We start from the raw sequence: 20352 nt of genomic DNA, 5'->3' as shown, positions 1-20352 counted from the left end.
AGATTCTTTTTGATGCTCAAATTGCCAGTTTTGGTCAGTGGGAATCTGTTCAGTTGGCTTCCCTGCCCTTTTGACCCTAGCCCGTTAGTATTTGAGCACACCTTACTTTCTGGCACAAAAGATGCCCCAGACTCATCTTATACTTTCCCTGCCCCAGACCTGCAATCCACCATTTGCTCAGATATTTAAATGAATTTATACTAGGAGTTTCAGCAGGTGGTGTAATGGATAGTAATACCCATTATAGGTATTAAACTATAATTTCATCCACGCATCTCTCTATAACATCAGATTCTCTTTGTCTCTCTCTTTCTTTCAGCAATCATTTTCTCTAGAACTTTAGATCTGAACTTTAGATCTGAAAGAATATTAAAGATCACATAGTTCAATCTCTTGCCCTCTTAGGAATATTTTGCCCAAATGGCAGCACTTAAACCAAGAAAGTCAATAACTGGACATTTTTTACTATAAAACTAAATTAGCAAAAAAAAAAAAAAAACTAAATTAGCTAACATTTAGATTAAGTGTACTCTTGATGTGGACTTATATGTCTTATATGTCTTTTCCTCAAATAAAGAAATAACTTACAGAAGAAGAAATGCATTTTATTTTAAATCTAGGTTTTATTAAAGGGCCAAAACAAGGGGCACCTGGGTGGCTCAGTTGATTAAGCATCTGCCTTCAGCTCAGATCACGATCCCAGGGTCCTGAGATCTAGCCCCATGTGGAGCTCTCTGCTCAGCTGGGAGTCTGCTTCTCCCCATCCCTCTGCCTGCTGCTCCCCCTGCTTGTGTTTGCTCTCTCTGTCTGTCAAATAAATTAATTAAAACCTTAAAAAAAAAAAAAAAAAAAAGGCCAGGGTAGCCCGGGTGGCGCAGCCATTTAGTGCCGCCTGCAGCCCAGGGTGTGATCCTGGAGACCCCGGATCGAGTCCCACGTCAAGCTCCCTGCATAGAGCCTGCTTCTCCCTCTGCCTGTGTCTCTGCCTCTCTCTCTGTCTGCCTCTCATGAATAAATAAATAAAATCTTTAAAAAAAAAAAAAAGGGCCAAAATAAGTTGATGTATTTTTACACACACATCCTTGTAATCTAGTTCATTTCTTACACTTTTTAAAATCTCAGACCTTTTAGCTGGGTTTTTATTTAATTGCTAAAGGCTATGTTAAAATAATCACTTGGTGTAAGATGTCCATTTTGAATGATTAAAGCATTCTAGTTGTTAACTTGTTTTTAAGTACAGATACATCACATTCTTAAGAAGTATTGAAAATCTCTAATAAGTAGAGCTGTAAATAAATGATGGGCAGATGATGTTATAAGCAACCTTATCTTCTTGTGCATAGTAATAAACACTGTGAAATATTAGTTGTTATTGTGCCTTTTATTTTTTTTCTGCCTTAGAACCTGGTGAAGCACCAAACAACTCCCCTAGCATATTAGCTATGCTGGAAACACTACAGAATGCTCCCTACCTAGATGTCCACAAAGATATGATTAGATGGATATTAAAGGTACAATTTCTGGCATCACTTTGCTTTTCATGAGAAACATTCAGTGTTTGTTATCTTTAAATTTTGATAATATTTCATAGCTTCCAAATAACTGACATTTTTTGTCATAGACTTTTAATGCTATTAAGAAGATAAGAGAAAGTTCATCCACCAGTCCTGTGGCAGAGACTGAAGGAACCATAATGGAAGAGGTATAAAAAGCAAATGAGGTCCTACTGAAGGATTGTAGCAAGTTCACTATAAACAACTAAACTTATCTGTAATAAGTTGGTAGTTGATGTTATTCACAAAAAATGTGAATTCCAAACAATGTGCCACTTTTTATTTGTTGTAGCAATTTTTTTTTTCTGTGTCTATCCTTTTTTTTTAAAACAGGCTAAAAAAATCTTTTCTCTTGTTTAGATAAGTAAGATTATTAAATAGTTTTTAAGTAGTAGTTACAATCAAGACAGTTCTGCTTTGGGGCAAAAATGTTAATTTGGTATCTAATGGTCTAATTAAATGAAGCATACTTTCAGAGTTCAAGAGACAAAGACAAAGCTGAGAGGAAGAGAAAAGCTGAGATTGCCAGACTGCGCAGAGAAAAGATCATGGCCCAGATGTCTGAGATGCAGCGGCACTTTATTGATGAGAACAAAGAACTCTTTCAGCAGACATTAGAACTAGATGCCTCTACTTCTGCTGTTCTTGATAATAGGTAAAAAAATAATTAACATTTTTTTATCTCTTGACCATTGGTTCTCAAATGGGAAAGATGTTGGGTTTTATTCCTTATAAGTCATTTTTAATCTGAAAGTAATTTAGAAGGATTGGTAGGCGAATAGGAATTACCCATAGAATTTTAGTTTTTAGTATACATTTATGAGTATATCTCCAACTATAGATAAGATACCATGTGTATGCTCAAAATGATGTGTCACACAGAACACCCTTGACATTCAAAGAATGAGTGCACAGGGGCGCCTGGGTGGCTCAGTTTGTTGAGCATCCAACTCTTTTTTTTTTTTTTAAGATTTTATTTATTTATTCATGAGAGACACAGAGAGAGAGGGGCAGAGACACAGGCAGAGGGAGAAGCAGGCTCCACGCACGGAGCCCGACACAGGACTTGATCCTGGGTCTCCAGGATCAGGCCCTGGGCTGAAGGCGGCACTAAACTGCTGAGCCACCCGGGCTGCCCAGAGCATCCAACTCTTGATTTTGGCTCAGGTTATGATCTCAGGGTCGTGAGATCGAGCCCTGCGTCAGGAATCTCCTTGAGATTCTCTCCCTCTGTACCTCGCACGCTCTCTTTCTCTCTCTCAAATAAATAAATCTTAAGAAAAAAAAGAATGAGTGTACTAGGCTCAGTTAACTGAGTGTCTGGCTTCTGTGTTGCATATTGGATTGCTGTGAGGGTTATAGGAGATGGTTTCATATATATGAGTGACTTCTACCAGTTCAAATCATCAAAACCACACATGTTGAATATGTACATACCTAAAGTCTACTGCTTTATGATTAAATGGAAACTTCTTAGGCTCATTCATGAAACTTGTATTCTTTTATTGCAGCCCTATGGTTTCAAATATGGCACTTACAGCTTTGGGGCCAGCACAAACTCAGGTCCCTGAACAGAGACAGTTTGTTACCTGTATATTGTGTCAAGAGGAGCAAGAGGTGAAGGTGGAGAGCAAGGCAATGGTTCTTGCAGCATTTGTTCAAAGATCAACTGTATTATCAAAAAATAGGAGTAAATTCATTCAGGATCCAGGTAAGTCATAGCTAGATCCTCTCCTCCCTCTCAGTGACTGCTGCTCAGTGTGGCAAAGAAATTTTATTAAGCTATTAATAACTCCATAGGTTCAGTGGCATCTTAGGCAAAAATTTTCCAGTTGACAGATGTGGAAACACTCCAGAAGTTAAGTATCAGCCATGAATTACATAGCTGGTAAATAACAGATTTTCAAAAGAAAGCTTTTCTTTGTGATACAGTGTTAGCATACTTGGTACTTAGCAGTCTTTCCCATTTTTCAATACACTTGTAAAGTCCTAATAATTAGTTGCCACACTGAAACAATAATTTTGTCTACTGGATAAATCCAAAGTGGAATCTCTTGGGAACCAATCTTGGGAATCTCGCTGGCAACCGAGTTGCCTATAAAAAACGGTCCTTGAACCAGATTCTGATGCAAAGTAGTGATAATATCACTGATAGGGTTCCCCAGAAAGCAGACTCTTGAAATAGAGATGACCATGCAGGACATTTATTTGGGAAAGCCTTGGAATCAACATCTGTGGAATGGAAAGGAAGGAAGCAGGTTTAGGCAAAGGGAGAAGTTGAGCTTTAATGCAATTCCTCAAAGGCTTCATCCCACCCCACTGGAACTCTGGGGCCAGATGGCCCTTCAAAGGGGTCCTTATTTGGAGAAGGGGAATTGCGTCTTTAAATCCCAACACTGATCAGTGACTGGTTGTTGGCCACCTCTGGAAAGAGGTGTGACTTTGAGCTAAGCAGGTGCCCTTAAAAAGGAATAACAGTTAAGTGCCCTCTTCCAACTGCTAAGGAGGGAATAAGTCATTCATTCCTCCAGGAGCATCTAAGCTGCAGACACTTTTATATCTCTACTCTTAGACTTGTTTATATGTCATATGCCTCAACAATTCCAGTAAACTTGAGAGTGAGAACTGTGTCTTAGGAATTTCCAAAGCACTTATTTAGCAAGTGCCTTTTACTTTGTAGAATTGAAAACCTGCTGGTAGGATAGCTTTTTCTCTGTAAGGAAAGTCTTCTTACAGTGTAGCTAGCTCTCAAGAGCCTAGCTGAAAAAGATTGATCTGCTTCATCTTAAAAAATAATCATTTGAACTAAGCAATTTATAAATTTCATTGAAAGCCAGAGATAAAGTTATCAATTTTATTTAATTATTTTGTGAAGAAAAAGCTTTTGCTCTAAGATTTTCCAAATGCTTTCACAATTTATATCGGGAAAGATCTTTTTTTATCCTATGACATTTGTACTGTTCTAGTATATAAAGCAAATTAAAACTTGAATAATTCTTTATAGAATGTTATGGAATTTCTAAGACTATGCTAATTTATATAGAGAATTCCAAAAAGAAGCCAGGCACCCATCTTAAGTTTGTCTTCATGTTATCATCTCCTTTGAATATAAAAATTAGCATCAGAAGACTGTTTACTCTTTTTCCCCCCATCTGGGCTGCTAGTCCTGGGCATTTGGCTTTGCCTCTGGTAGATTGTGACTATTCTTTGCATGAGTGTCTTAAGCAGAATCTCCTCTAGGGGGCGCCCCATTAATGCCAAAACAACTTTTTTGTTGCAGATCTTATGACCCAGCTATCCTAAAGTATTAAAGGCAGCCCCGGGGAAGAATCTCCCACTTAATAAGCTCAGGAATTTTGGAAGGAATGGTGCCCTCAAAGCGTGGAAGAGTAGAGATGTATAATACAGAATTCTAGTTTCAGTTAACAAATCAGGGATGTTTAATTTGCTCAGGGTGTTGAAAATTAGAGAGTCTTGCTTTCTCAGTAATCCAGGGTCTTGCATAAATTACCAGTATCTCAAAGGAATAAACTAGCATTTCATTTCAAGTTTACAAACACCTATCCAGGATTTCACAATTTAAAGTTGTACCTTTATTATAGGAAGATTAAATGCTTGGTTTTTTGTTTTGTTTTGTTTTTTGTTTGTTTGTTTTGTAATGCAGAAAAATATGATCCATTATTCATGCACCCTGATCTGTCTTGCGGAACACACACTGGTAGCTGTGGGCACATTATGCATGCCCATTGTTGGCAAAGGTAATTTATATTCTTAATATTAGTCAAGAGAAGCTTATCCGAAGGCTCAAAATTAACTTTTTAAGTAAAAGACATTTCATTCCAAAAAAAGAGAACTAGAGATGCTGAAGGAAAAAACTGCATATCACTACCTAATAACAACTAAAATTGAGTTGCTTTGTCATACATGTGAAACAAGTATCTTAGAAACTTCATAGTATGTCAGATATATCTTTAAATGTGGGGATCTGTATTAGCTAACAAACTGGATGAAGAAAAAGATTTTTTCGGTGGCATAAACCCTAGATGAGTAATGTCTTTCCAGGGTGTTCCTCTTGATTTGAAAGGTGTTAGTACTTGCCTTATTACTTCCTGAGATTGTCCCGGCTCCCCAACCTAAGATGGGATAACATCTAATTTGTTCTACTTTGGTGCTTTCTCTTCTGCAAAACCAACTAATCAATGCTATTATCTTAGCACTGTGCTCATTCAGTGATCATGCACTTGCGCTAGGAAGTCGCCACCAGCCCTAGGGAAGTGACAAGGCAGTACTGAGACCAAGAAATGTGAAGATTTTAATTCTTGTATTGTGGAAACAAATTAGTTAAAATGTTGAAGTTTGTGGCTCTCATTGAGAAAAATTACCATTGTTTTTGATACCTCATGTTCTCTAATTGTAAAGGTATTTTGATTCCGTTCAAGCTAAAGAACAGCGAAGGCAACAGAGATTGCGCTTACATACCAGCTATGATGTGGAAAACGGAGAATTCCTTTGTCCCCTCTGTGAGTGCTTGAGTAATACTGTAATTCCTCTGCTGCTTCCTCCACGAAATATTTTTAACAGGTAAATTTGGCCTCATAAACCTTTGTATTTAAGCAGTAGTTTTCCTTTGAAGATAATGAAATGATAAACCAGAGGGGAGAGAATCACACTAGGTAATCGCATAATGTTTTCCAGATTCTTTTTTTTTGTAGTCATTCTTTTGGTATTCCTGTGAAATATGACTTTAGTTTTTAGAAAGGAACGGGCCAAATTTAATAGTTTCTTGGTCACACATAATACATTATAGAAGGTGTAAAATTCTCATGTATTTATGAAAATTATATCCTTTATTTCTAGGACTCTAAATCTCTTCCTCATACTTTGCAAGATATACTTAGTAAATTGATGGGGGATGGAGGAGCTCTTTCAACTGAATTTATTGAATATTCTAACAAATGTAATTTTTTACACTCTACTGGTTGATAATACCTCAGGAGTTGGGCCAAAATATGAAAATCTGTTGACATTTTCAAAATGGAAAATTTTTACTTCATAATTTCTAGGATGTTTCTAGTTAATAGAAGTATTGCACATTCTCAGTTCAATATGAATTTGATACTCTCTTCTCTTCAAAACTGGGTTTTATATCTCGGTTTAGAATTACACTGTCTACCTTACCTGCACAAATACTAATTAAGTTTTGTGCATATTAAACATTATTAATTTCTGTGCTATTTGGATCCAACTCAAAGCAGAGTTCTTTTCAATTTTAGGAATTCAAACTATGATGTCTTAGTTTATGCTACCACAAAATCTTCTTAAAATATTAGTAGATTTGAGTATAAGCTCACACTTTTTAATCATAACAGAAAATCATGACTTACCTCTGCATTTGAATTGATAAATTAATCATTGTTAGATTAAGGATTCACTGCATATCAGAAGAAAATTATATTTGTTGTATTTCACACATCACTTTAGTTGTTTTTCTTTTCCCCCCCATGAAGGTCAATTACAACATAGTTCATGAAGAATACAGGCTTTTTTGGAGTCTGATATACCTGGGTTTGAATGCTAGATCTGTCCTTGATGGGGTTGTAATCAAGTTACATAGCTCTAAACCTCAGTTTCCTCATCTGTAAAATGGGGAAAATAATGTAACCTATTTCATAAGAGTATTTTGAAGATTAAACCTAATACTATAAAATGCTTTTACTAAGTGTCACATAATAAACACTCAGTAAATACTAGCAAATTCTAGTACTGTGAAAAAATGAAATTTTTGACAAATAACGTTATTAGCATTATAGTGACAATATCTTTTCATGTCTATTGGCAAATATCTAATTTTTTTAAGGCACCGAATTTTCCCCTAGCTTTTTTTTTTTTCTTTTTTTTTGGAAGTGTGTTTAAACTATTATGCCTATGAGCATAATAAAGTGCATAATTATAGAGTCTTTTTGTATCTTAAACTAAGCAACAGAATACTAAACAGTCTCTATAATCTTCTCTAGCAGGTTAAATATTTCAGACCAACCAAAACTGACTCAGTGGATTAGAACAATCTCTCAGCAAATAAAAGCATTACAGGTTCTTAGGAAAGAAGAAAGTACTCCTAGTAAGTTCTGATAAGTTCATTTTTCCCCTAAAATCTGAGATTGTTGGAAAATGTAGCTCCAGAAGAAATTATTTAAGAATATTTTAATTTAAAAGTGAAACCTCTCATTTTAAAATTTGACTTATTCTAATTTTCTTTGTCTTAATGAACTAGTTTTGACTTACCACATTATTCCTTATTTCTTGAAAAACACAAGCTCATGTGAAGTTTATAATAAATACTTCTCACTTATTCCCCCATTTTATTGAAGAGCTTCTGGGGGTGGGGGAATGTAACTGAGTGTTGCAGAGCCAGCTTTAGTTCTTGATGGGCTGACTTGCTTTATTGTTGGCATTACCAAAGACTTACCAAGTTTCATAAATATGTACTACATTTAACGACCTTGTGGGAAAGCAGTCTGAGTAGATTTTGTATCACTGGTTTTTATAAAAACAAAATAGCATACCTTCCTTACTTCCCCTAGCTGTGTTCTAGTGGCTATACTATTAGGAAAAGCATAGTTGACTGCAGAAGGTGCCTCGGTCAATCAGCAGTAGTATTTCTCATGCTTTGAATGTACCTTAGGCCACTTTTTATTAATGGTAATCTTTCCTGTCATTTTTTAATTTCTTTGACCTATATTTAGGATGAAATTTATGACTGAAATTTATAGAAATACTATAGACTGATGAATAATAATATAAAATGGTTATCTCTGTAGATACTGCTTCTTCAAAGAATTTAGAGAATATGGATGAATTGCAGTTCCCTGAAGGGTTTAGGCCTGATTTTCATCCTAAGTGAGTATATTATTTTATTTCTTTCGAATTTGTTCCACTTAAAAAAATTTAGTGGTTAGAATATTATTTGTCAAACTAGGGAGCAAAACATTATGGTACATTGATCTTGAAATCTGAGGTTTAAGGATTAAATGTTGATACTTACTGCAGGTATATTGATAAAAACTGAAGAACCATGTGACATGCTTTCCTCTCACCAACCTCTCTTAGTCTACATTGCTGACTTCCTGCTCTGCCCTTCATCTGGCTCTCCTCAGCAACAAATCAGTACATCTAAATCCAAACTGCTCAGCTCCCCCCAAGTCCTGTACTTTCCTTCTGACTTTCATATTTCTGGTGATGGCCCCACCAATGTCATAGTAACCCAGGATCAAAGCCAGAATATTTTCAGCCCTGTTTTATTATAAAGTACAGTATAGGTTCTAGGGACAAACTACAACTGCTTGATTCAGTTCCCAGCAGCACTAGTTGCTAGCTATGTGATGCTTTTCAAATTGCTTGACCTCTCTGTACCTCAGTTTCCTCATCTGTAAAGTGAGTACTAATATCTACCTTACGTTGTGAAGATAAAGTGACATAATGCATGTAAAGCTACCAACTAGAAAAAACGTGAGTCTTGCCTCCCACATCGCCTACCTCCATCCCCATCCCTAGTCCTATGATACTGTTTGTTCTGCCATTTACTTCTATATATCGAATTCAAATGCTTAGGTGACTGTCTTTTGATTTATTGTTTTTACACCATTATCTTTCTGTTGACTGACTATTTAAAATTCAACCCTTACCTCTATCTACCCTATCCACTGCTCTTCACGACTATCCAAGTAGAGTTATTTCACAATTTTTAGTTAAACTGGTTAGCAATTTTTACATTTTAATGGTCTTTACTAATAGAAGCTTTACTAATAGAAGCTTTATGATTTTATTTCCTTTCTTATATAATATTATCTTTCTGGTGGTTGATAATCACCTTATTTCTTTCGTGTACTTGGTTTTTATATGTATATATTACTTTTCTGTGCACACACCCGTGGTGTAATAGCTCTCTCAGATGTCTAGCAGTAACTTTTCTCAGTGCTCAGATACATCAGATGATCTTTTGTTCTGGAACCTGTGTCCTCCTGCCCTGATCAGGACAAGGTACCCTGAGACTTCCAAGCCTGGCCATTCCCTTCATATTTCCCTGCATCTCAAATCATGCTCTTTCTTAATTTATTCCCTTGTTTTGCACAGGTGACCCTTCAGATTCCTAAGAAAGGATGCCTGGGTGTTAAATTTTCATGTCTGAAAATATAATTATTTATCCATATGCTTGGTTGATGGCTTGGGTATAGAATTGTAGGCTAGAAGTAATTTTTCATCTAGATTTTCAAAGTACTGTTCTCCAAATTCTAGCATCTATTGAGAAATTAATGCTATTCTGATTCCTGTTCCTTTATGACTATTACTTCCCTTTAATTCCCAGTGTTCTAAAATTTCTCTGTGATGTTCCTTGGTATATGAATCTTTTCCGCATCCATTTTACTACTTTTTCAGTTGACTTTTTGAAGATTCATATCCTTTAAGTTATGAGAATTGTTTTGTTTCTTAGTCTTCTTTTGGTTTTTCTGTTCTTTGAGACAGTCCTACTGTTAGCTCACTGTTGGCCCTCTTAGGCTGATCCTCTAAATTTCTTGCAGGTTTGCTGGCTTCTGTACTGTTTTCCCTGTATTTTTTGTTTCTGCCTATTTGTTTAGGTTTATCTCTCTGATGCTTGATTCTTTCTTTAAATGTGTACTGATCCTAAAAAAAAATAAATAAATAAATGTGTACTGGTCCTCAAGTGGCTGTTCCACAGTAAGTCATGAAAAAGCTCATTGATGCCTGGTAGGCAGGCTGGAGTTTGCTGACCTGTGAACTGATCAGGCACCTACTGCTCTTACTTGGGATCCCCAGATGCCTATTTGTAAAATGGCTCCCCCCAAGGCTTCTTTGCTGGAGAGACTAACATCTTTGGCAGTGGGTATACATTGCCAGTGTTCTTAAAATGGAGATAGAGGTCAAGGATTGTTTTTAAGGTTCAGTATGTAGGCTTCCACCAAATACCTTATTTTCAGTCCTGGGTCTCACCCCTACCCACCAAAATAAAGTATAACTCCTCTTATTCAGGGACAGTTTGCATGTCTTTAATTCCCGCTTTGCACACTCTGTTTTTTAAATAGCGTAAGTGGTTCAATTCCAACATAGCAAATGGCTGTTAAGAAACTAAACCATTAGGGATGCCTGAGTGGCTCAGTGGTTGAGCGTCTGCCTTCAGCTCAGGTCATGATCCTGGGGTCTTGGGATCAAGTCCCACATTGGGCTCCCCATAGGGAGCCTTCTTCTCCCTCTGCCTGTGTGTCTCTGCCACTCTCTCTGTATGTCTCTCATGAATAAATAAATAAAATCTAAAAAAAAAAAAAACTAAACCATTTAATTAACATGAACACATTGTTTTAAGCTAATTCCATACATGTTTACTTCAGGAACCCTTATTCTGAGAGCATAAAAGAAATGCTAACAACATTTGGAACTGCTACTTATAAGGTGGGACTAAAGGTTCATCCCAATGAGGAAGATCCCCGTGTACCCATAATGTGTTGGGGTAGTTGTGCATACACCATCCAAAGCATAGGTAAGAGATTTATAGTTGTGTCTCTCGCTAAGTCACAAGCATGTGCTAACATGAATTATGTGTAGAAGCCTGTACTTAAATGAGATGTGTAAAGTGGCAAAAGTATAAAGAAATCAAGACTTTGAAGTAGGAAGTAAATACAGACCCAATATTAGATTGATAGTTTATAAATAAAGCACAGCAAGAGAATTCATTTTGGTGGTGCTTATAACTTCTTGTTTCTTAAGAGGATGTGTTTTTAATTTTACTTTTCATCCACAGTTAATTCTTGTGAAATGACTTAAAAGATTTCAGAACCTGACAGTATTGTGCTTTCAAATGTACATAACATCAAACTCATCATCTTAACCATTTTTAATCTGCAGAAAGAATTTTAAGTGATGAAGATAAACCATTATTTGGTCCTTTGCCTTGCAGACTGGTAAGTTGTCAGTTTACTCAGTTCACAGAACGGTGAAATGGAAATTTAGTAGTTCTACTTTTTTCAATCTTAAAAACCTGAAATAGTTATTTAAGCATAAGTTCACTCCTTTCATAGCAAAGCCCATTTTCTGTAACAATAGTGAAGAAGTAATGTTTGTGGTTTAATTTTCCATGATTTTCTTTTTTTTTTTTTTTTTAATTTTATTTATTTATGATAGTCACACAGAGAGAGAGAGAGGCAGAGACATAGGCAGAGGGAGAAGCAGGCTCCATGCACCGGGAGCCCGACGTGGGATTCGATCCCAGGTCTCCAGGATCGCGCCCTGGGCCAAAGGCAGGCGCCAAACCGCTGCGCCACCCAGGGATCCCCCATGATTTTCTTTTAAATAGACTTCAGCTCTTTTCATCCAGAGATCTTAGTTAAACATGCGAAAAATGGAAAACTAAAAACTGTTCTCGTTCTTGAATTTTTAGTGCTATAGTTGGAAATATAAAAAAAACATACCTGGGGATCCCTGAGTGGCTTAGTGGCTTGGCGCTTGCCTTTGGCCCAGGGCATGATCCTGGGTGGGGTCCCAGGATCGGGTCCCACATCGGGCTCCCTGCATGGAGCCTGCTTCTCCCTCTGCTTATGACTCTGCCTCTCTCTCTCTATTTCTCCTGAATAAATAAAATCTTAAAAAAAAAAAAAAATAGAAATACCTAAGCCACTTTGGACTTGGAATATCTGGAAGTAGACTTGATATTAAAACTGTCCTGGGGATCCCTGGGTGGCCCAGCAGCTTAGCGCCTGCCTTCAGCCCAGGGCGTGATCCTGGAGTTCCGGGATCAAGTCCCACATCGGGCTCTCTGCGTGGAGCCTGCTTCTCCCTCTGCCTGTGTCTCTGCCTCTCTCTCTCTCTCTCTTTCTCTCATAAATAAATAAAATCTTTTAAAAAATAAATAAATAAAATAAAATAAAAAACTGTCCTGAATTGTATCTTTATAGTAAATCAGCAGAATGATAGTTCTTAACTATGAAGTATATGATATAATGTTATGACATATCAGCATTGACTGTGATATTTTCTGCTACAATAAGTAAGAGTTGGTAATATGTTGATTATTAAAAAGGTAATCTAGTTATCCATCTAGTTGGTCAGCAGAGTTTGTTGAATTCCTCTCCTATATATTTGTCCTATCCCTTTCATACATACTCCTACTTGTCTGGTTCAGCCTCACATCATTTCTTGACTAGAGTATTATAGCAGTCTCTATTCTGAATCTTTTTTCCTAATACAATATCAAAGGGTTCCTCCAAAAAGTAACAGTGACTATATCTCTTAAACTTTTTTTAACGTTTGTTTGTTTGTTTGTTTGTTTGTTTATTTATTTATGTAAGTAATCTCTATACTCAGTGTGGAGCTTGAACTCACAACTCCAAGATCAAGAGTTGCATGCTCTTCTGAGCCAGCCAGGTGCCCCATCTCTTAAACTTCTTAACCTGTTTCTCCATTATCACCTCCTGCCAATCCCTGCATCCATGGTCCACGCTGGCAGAATCATTGCCAGTCCTCCCAGGCCTTCACCTCTGCTAAAGTGGCCCAAGCAGACTCTTCCTCTTTATGATGACTCTTCAAGCTTTGCTTTCCCGGAAAACCTCTGAGTCCTGTGAGTGGAATATCCCTCTTGTGAGCTCCTTGAGTATAGGAGAAGTGGGGTTAGTTTTTATTTTAAGATCTTCAAAACCAAGGCTAACATATATTAGTCCTCAATATTTGGTGAACCAAATAGCATTACAGAAAATTTGGAAAATAGGGGATCCCTGGGTGGCTCAGCAGTTTAGCGCCTGCCTTTGGCCCAGGGTGTGATCCTGGAGACCTGGGATCAAGTCCCACATCAGACTCCTGCATGGAGCCTGCTTCTCCCTCTGCCTGTGTCTCTGCCTTTCTCTCTCTCTCTCTCTCTCTCTCTCTCTCTCATGAATGAATAAAAATCTTTTTAAAAAAAAAAAAGAAAATTTGGAAAATAGAGAATTAAGCAGGAAGAAAAAAAACTCTTGTTCACCACCTGTTTTTTCCATTAGCATGTTTAAACTTGATTACAGTTGGTATTTACATGTAGTTTTGTTCCTGTTATATTCTTCAGTTTACATCAAGATTTTTCTCATTGTTGCTACATAGTCCCCATAATGATTTTTGATGGCTGCAGACACCCTGATTTGTTACATTCATCTTCTTGCCCATAGGTTCCCCAATATTTGGAAGATTTCCCACATTTTAGAGTATCTCTTTAGAATAAAAATAAAGAAATACTGCATCACCTTAGTTGTTTATAATCTGTCTCGATGCATATATCCTTTTCCATAGAGAACCAGCAGCTTGGTTTCAAGGAGATGCCTTTGGTTTATTCTGCATACAATTAGATATTATTCATTCCATGTTAGAGACATGTCATTACAGATGTGACAGATTCAGTTACAAACCCTCTAGAAAGATCCTAGAGAGATCTCACGTGCATCCAGCTTTGCTTTGACTAGCTGTGCTTTGAACTAGGATTCCTAAAAGAAGATAACTACAGTTGACCCTTGAACAACATACATGAATTTGAACTGAACAGGTTCACTTATACATGGTTTTTAATTTGTGTGTGTGTATAGTACCATAAATGTACTTTCTCTTCTTCATGATTTTGTTTGTATTTCCTTTTCTCCAGCTTCTTTTATTGTAAGAATACAATATATTTAATACATGTAACATAAAAAATATGTTAGTCAACTACGTCATCAGTAACTCTTCTCATCAGCAATTAAGTTTTGGGGAGGGGGGTGAAAGGTTATATTCAGATTTTCAACTGAATGTGACGGGAAGGGGCACAGCTCCCCCACCCCCTACATTGTTCAAGAATTAAATGTACCTTATATGCTGACTTCTTTGTTCATTGCATCAATCTCTTTATTTCAGGATGACTGTCTTAGGTCATTAACAAGATTTGCTGCAGCACATTGGACAGTGGCATCACTTTCAGTGGTGCAAGGACACTTTTGTAAACTTTTTGCATGTGAGTATGAACACCTCTGTACCATATATGTTATGGTAATTTCTCATCTTCTGTAATTTTTTTTTAGTGGTGCAACTACTCTCCATTATGAAAAATATTTTGGTAATACTGTTTATGTACAGGTTCTAGCTTATAAATTCATATACATGTTATAAAAAGATAAATTTAAACTAGGTTATATGCATTTTAAAAATAATTTCATATTTATGTTCACATATGAAATATGCTAATGTAATTTTTTAAACTGTTTAGCATTGGTGCCAGATGACAACCATGGAGACCTTCCATGCATATTAGATATCGACATGTTTCATTTATTGGTGAGTATCTTGTGATTTGTGTTGTTTTTTAAGATTTTATTCATTTATTCACGAGAGACAGAGAAAGGCAGAGGGAGAAGCAGGTTCCCTGATGATCAGGGAAGCTGATACAGGGCTTGATCCCAGGACCCCAAGACCACGATCCGAGCTGAAGGCAGACACTTAACCAACTGAGCCACCCAGGTGCCCCTATGCTGTGATTGGGGTTTAAAATTCTTTTTATTTTATGACAACTGTATCTTAGACTTGGTGACCAGTGTAGAGGCAGACAGGAGGAGTTGTCATCCATTATTCTTACTACTTCTGAGTATAATTCTTTTCCCAGAAGCCTCAAAAAAGAAAATGTTAAGGAATATAGTTGAGAGGCTTGACCTCTCTTATTTTGCTTTGTGACTGATGACTAAGATCAGTAATTTACCTCTTTGTTTTTTACCCATAAAGAAGTAGAAGTAACACTAGTAATATAAGGGCTGCTGCTGACTCAGAGTGCTCTGGGACAGGTAAACCCTATGGTCACATTACTTAGCAACAGACAGCCCTTTTCTGCGAATTAAGAAAAGGAATGTATTCTGAGCAGGTGCATCGGACAGGCAGGTGAGTCTTAGTGCCCAGACACAGCACTGGCTAAGCAGTGGGTGGCTGATTTTCAATCCCACCTTAGCTAGGTCACCTTTACACAGGACACTGAGTATACCACACACATAGCAACCCCATTTGCTGTCCCCATAATCTTTGGGCATTGGATTCTGAACCTTTAAATTGGTTAGTCCCTGTCTCAAATGATTGTGTCAGAACTCAGTGGAAAAAGCAGTGTAAAGAGCTTAGAGCACTCTGTCCCCAGTAAATGTTAGCTATTATTACTGTTTCTATGACTCCTATAAAGATTGTGCCACCACTGGCACCATTGGACAGGCAGCAGGTGGCTCACAAGCAAGCTAGCATTTATTGTGCACCTGACTGCTTTCACTTTCTTTATTAGTTAGCCCTTACATCCTTGCTACTGAGATATTAAAAACATATATATATTATTGCTAGTTTACCAGCAGGAAAACTGAGGCTCAAAGGTGTGAACTTGTCTAAAAAGCTCATAAGAGGAGCGGAATTCGGGACACCTGAGTGGCTCAGCAGTTGAGTGTCTGCCTTCGAGTCAGGGTGTGATCCTGGGTTCCGGGATTGAGTCCTACATCTGGCTCCTGTAGAGAGCCTGTGTCTCTGCCTCTGTCTGTGTCTCTCATGAATAAATAAATAAAATCTTTAAAAAAAAATGAGCTAGAATTCATGTATTTTAACTAACAGTAAGGTATGTATTAGAAATCACTGGGCATATGAAACGGTGCTTATGAAGACTCCATTAGTCCGTAAGTCATTTCATGTAGCCAGTCCCAGTGGAATTTCTACATGTGCCTTGTAACAATATAGATTTCTGAAGGGGATGGGCTGAGCTCAGAAGGGGATCATGTTAAGAAATTGGAAATATCTTCAAGTTTAGAAGGAAAGGTGACCTGTCTGACCCTTGGCATTTGGTATCTAGGTGGGCTTGGTGCTCGCTTTCCCTGCATTGCAGTGTCAGGATTTTTCTGGGATCAGCCTTGGCACTGGAGATCTTCACATTTTCCATCTGGTTACTATGGCACACATCGTACAGATCTTACTTACCTCGTGTACAGGTAACTCCTTTTTTTCAGATTCATGAAGGACAAAGTACTTGAGTTTTCTGTTTAAAAGAAAAGTAAGAAAAAAAAAGAAAAGAAAAGGAAAGTAAGAGGAAGAGGTGCCTAGATGAGAAATGCGTAAATTATGATTAGGCTACTTCTTTTTTCTGTCGATCCTTATGTAGAAAGTTTTGAAACAAATTCCGTTCTATTAAAATCCCCTAGTGGGACACCTGGGTTGCTCAGCAGTTGAGCATCCACCTTCAGCTAGGGTGTGATCCCGTGGTCCCAGGATCAAGTCCCACATCAGGCTCCCTGCATGGAGCCTGTTCTCTGCCTCTGTCTCTATCTCTGTGTGTGTGTGTCTCATGAATAAATAAAATCATAAATAAATAAACAATACCCTAGCTATGTGAATGTTTTTCCTTTTATTTTTATTTTGTAAGTTCAGTAATAGTCTAGTACCATAGAATGTATATTTCGCTGATTTTATTCACAGGCTGCTTCCTGGCCTGCTGAAGCACATTTGCTTCCTCTCCTAAAGCCTCCTGGCTCCTTGTTAAGATGGAGATTGATACTATCTGAGCACTTGAGAGATTAAAGTTCTTTGTATTTTGTAGGAGTATTTTCAGATAATGTGCAAATATAGGAGTCCATTTGAGCACTTAAATGAAATGGTCCTTAATCTACTTCATAGGCAAATGTGAAGTACTAATATTTTCGTATCTTTCAGAAGAGAATGGCATGGATCAAGAAAATCCTGCTGGTGAAGAAGAATTAGCAGTTCTTGCTTTGTATAAAACACTTCACCAGTGTACAGGAAGGTAGGATCATGATCTTTACATCATCACAGTTCCCAAATATCAGTAAGTGATAGCATGAAAAAGGAATTCGTTTGTTGAAAAAGGGAAATTGCTGCCTGTTGACATGTTTAAAAGAGATGAGGAAGTGATCCACAGAACTCCAGACATTTTAATATAATAACATGATTGGAAATCTCTGAGAAAGGAGTAATTTGTAGAGCTTCCCACATGTATTTGGCCATGGAATCTTTCTTTTGCTCAGAGCATTTGGCAGTGACTAGTGGAAGTATAGAACTTACTTTGAAAAGTACTATTCTAAAATATATGTTGTCTCACAAGGAATTTTAAAATGCAAATTAAGTCAGCATAATATATTTTTAAGGTAATATCCAGGACTGGCCGGAGTGCAGGGAAATTACTAGAATTCCACATATTTTTGCAGCCATTTGGATTTGGTACAGCAGTTTGTTTCACTTAGCTTTTTAACAGTGTATGTCAAGAACCATAATATTTATTCTTTGAGTCACTCATTTCTGAGAGTGCACACTTAAAAAAATAATTAGACATATAGAAAAACCTATAGGCATAAAAAAGATGCACACTGTGATATTGTTTGTATTAGCAAAGAATTTAAAGCAATCACAGTGTTTGCTTACAAGGGAATAATTTGCTGAATATTATGATTGATGTATTCTTATATTATCAGAATATTATAGTTCTGATAAGAATTATGTTTTATGATGTTCTGAAAAACAAGTTAATTTTATATTTCATATGTTACAACTATAGCTACGTAAGACCTAGATGAGTGTGCAAATAGAAATAGCCAGAATAACAATGCTGATAAAAATTTCTAGAATAGTGGGTAGTGTTTTATTTTCCAAATTTTCTCTTTATATAGCTATATTACTTTTATAAATTTTAATAAGAGCATTGGCAGCTATAGCACTATTTATACTTGACGTCCTGTAATGGGGCTGCCCGCTCCTTATATGCTTCTGTGCCACTGATTCCAAATAGCAGTTGTCCCTGTTTTCACACTGTGCTATAACTAGAATGACCTTTCCTCATTAGATTTCCCAATTATCATTTTTCTCTTTGTAGTGCCTTGAAAGAAATACCATCTGGCTGGCATCTATGGAGGAATGTCAGAAATGGAATCATGCCTTTCCTTAAGTGTTGCGCTTTGTTTTTTCATTACTTAAATGGAGTTCCTTCTCCACCTGAACTTCAAGGTAATTTCTAGTTTTCTTCAAAATGTGGGAAATGTAGGTAGTCTTTCACTCCAGCAGTTTATAATTAAGGTAACTTACAAAAATAAAAATTTAAGGGGCGCCTGGATGGCTCAGTCAGTTAAGCATCCAACTTTTGATTTCAACTCAGGTCATGACCTCAGTGTCATGAGATTGACCCCAAGTCAGGATTCATGCTGGGCGTGGAGCCTGTTTAAGATTCTCTCTCTTCAAAAAAAAAAAAAAGATTCTCTCTCTTCCTCTCTGCCCCTCCCCACCCCACTCACGTATACTCTCTCAAAATAAAAACAAAAGAAAGAAAACTTACAAGGACACCTGGGTGGCTCAGTGGCTGAACGTCTACCTTAGGCTCAAGGTGTGATCCCGGGGTCCTGGGATCAAGTCCCTCATCAGGCTCCCTGTAGAGAGCCTGCTTCTCCCTCTGCCTATGTCTCTGCCTCCCTCTGTGTGTCTGTCATTATTAAATAAAATCTTTAAAAAAAAAGAAATAGAATAAAAAAATAGAATATAGCTGATTGTGGTGATGTACACAAATATAGAATAAAATGCATATTTATATATATGTGTGATTTTATTTGCGTCTCAGTAAGTGTACTATTTTTATTTATAAAAATCTAGTTTTGCTTTCAGAGTTAAAATATTCAATTATATGTTATCCATAAACTGGGTTCTTCAGATAATAAAAGAGGATAACTCACAATGTCAAGTGTTTTCTAACTTGAAGTGTGTGGCATTAATGTTCAGAATACCCATAATTGCACATATATGATTTTAATGAAGGAATTCATTTTGTGTTTTACAGTTGTTCTCTGTGTTCTGTTTTGATTCATTTCATTAAAGTGTAGTATCAGTGGGGATCCCTGGGTGGCTCAGGGGTTTAACACCTGCCTTTGGCCCAGGACATGATCCTGGAGTCCCAGGATCAAGTCATCAAGTCCCGCATCAGGCTCCCTACATGGAGCCTGCTTCTCCCTCTGCCTGTGTCTCTGCCCCTATCTTCTCTCTCTCTCTCTCTCTCTCTCTCTCTCTCTCTCTGTCTTCATGAATAAATAAATAAAATCTTAAAAATAAATAGTGTAGTATCAAGGCAAACTTAAAGTTTACTCTGTCTGTACCTCACAGTGAATGGCTCAGGCAAGGGGGCCTGCATGTGAGGTTGCCCTCTCAAAGTCTGTTGACTGACACTTTCATTCAGCTAATAGTCTAGACTTCCTAATCATTTGCAATGATGATTAAAGGTAGTACTTAAATCCATCTCTCATGATAAAATCATCTTCTATTTCTATATTGCTTTATGCTTTTCCAGAGTACCCCATATGTTATTTTTGTCATTAATTTGTTCACACATAACCCCAGTGAAGTAGATCAGGTAAGTACATCATTTTGCAAATGGTTACACGGAGACACCAAGAAATTGTAACCAATTTGTTGTGGGAGTTGCCTGGCTCTGCTCTCAATTGTGCCATTTTCTGTGGTCCCCTTCCACATGTCCTTTTGTGAACTTGTAAATTCAGATTCTTTCATTATGCTTTTAAGCTCTGCTATTGCTTACTCTCCTGCAGGACCTACTCTTAGTTGTTATATGCATCACTCTTCTCTTCTCCATTTGCAGTTTCTGGAACAAGCCATTTTGAACATTTGTGTAACTACCTTTCCCTGCCAAACAACCTCATTTGCCTTTTTCAAGAAAATAATGAGATAACAAAATTACTGATTGAAAGGTAATGATTATACATTTTTCTTCCATTATATTGAATAG

The 20352-nt window shown here is 37.1% G+C and overlaps 1 protein-coding gene across 8 annotated transcripts in view; it reads left to right on the top strand.

Moving 5' to 3' along the window:
* The window catches only part of UBR2 (ubiquitin protein ligase E3 component n-recognin 2), a 126318-nt gene that overhangs the window by 94760 nt on the left and 11206 nt on the right, over positions 1–20352 (top strand). For 6 of the 8 annotated variants that reach the window (XM_077903986.1, XM_077903987.1, XM_077903989.1 and 3 more), the window contains 16 exons: positions 1402–1511; positions 1622–1702; positions 2030–2208; positions 3065–3264; positions 5218–5311; positions 5973–6134; positions 7568–7671; positions 8372–8450; positions 10955–11103; positions 11469–11524; positions 14469–14565; positions 14818–14885; positions 16417–16552; positions 17271–17361; positions 18445–18575; positions 20206–20314. In XM_077903986.1, the coding sequence (XP_077760112.1) occupies positions 1402–1511; positions 1622–1702; positions 2030–2208; positions 3065–3264; positions 5218–5311; positions 5973–6134; positions 7568–7671; positions 8372–8450; positions 10955–11103; positions 11469–11524; positions 14469–14565; positions 14818–14885; positions 16417–16552; positions 17271–17361; positions 18445–18575; positions 20206–20314 (1846 nt within the window). Of the gene's footprint in view, positions 1–1401; positions 1512–1621; positions 1703–2029; positions 2209–3064; positions 3265–5217; positions 5312–5972; positions 6135–7567; positions 7672–8371; positions 8451–10954; positions 11104–11468; positions 11525–14468; positions 14566–14817; positions 14886–16416; positions 16553–17270; positions 17362–18444; positions 18576–20205; positions 20315–20352 lie in introns of those variants that run through there. The other 2 variants (XM_077903988.1, XM_077903994.1) reach the window with 2 other exon arrangements.

This window comes from Canis aureus, chromosome 7 (genome assembly GCF_053574225.1).
Source record: "Canis aureus isolate CA01 chromosome 7, VMU_Caureus_v.1.0, whole genome shotgun sequence".
NCBI classification, from domain to species: domain Eukaryota; kingdom Metazoa; phylum Chordata; class Mammalia; order Carnivora; family Canidae; genus Canis; species Canis aureus.
Note: the sequence above shows the minus strand (reverse complement) of the source record. Positions and strands in the feature narration are given on the sequence as shown.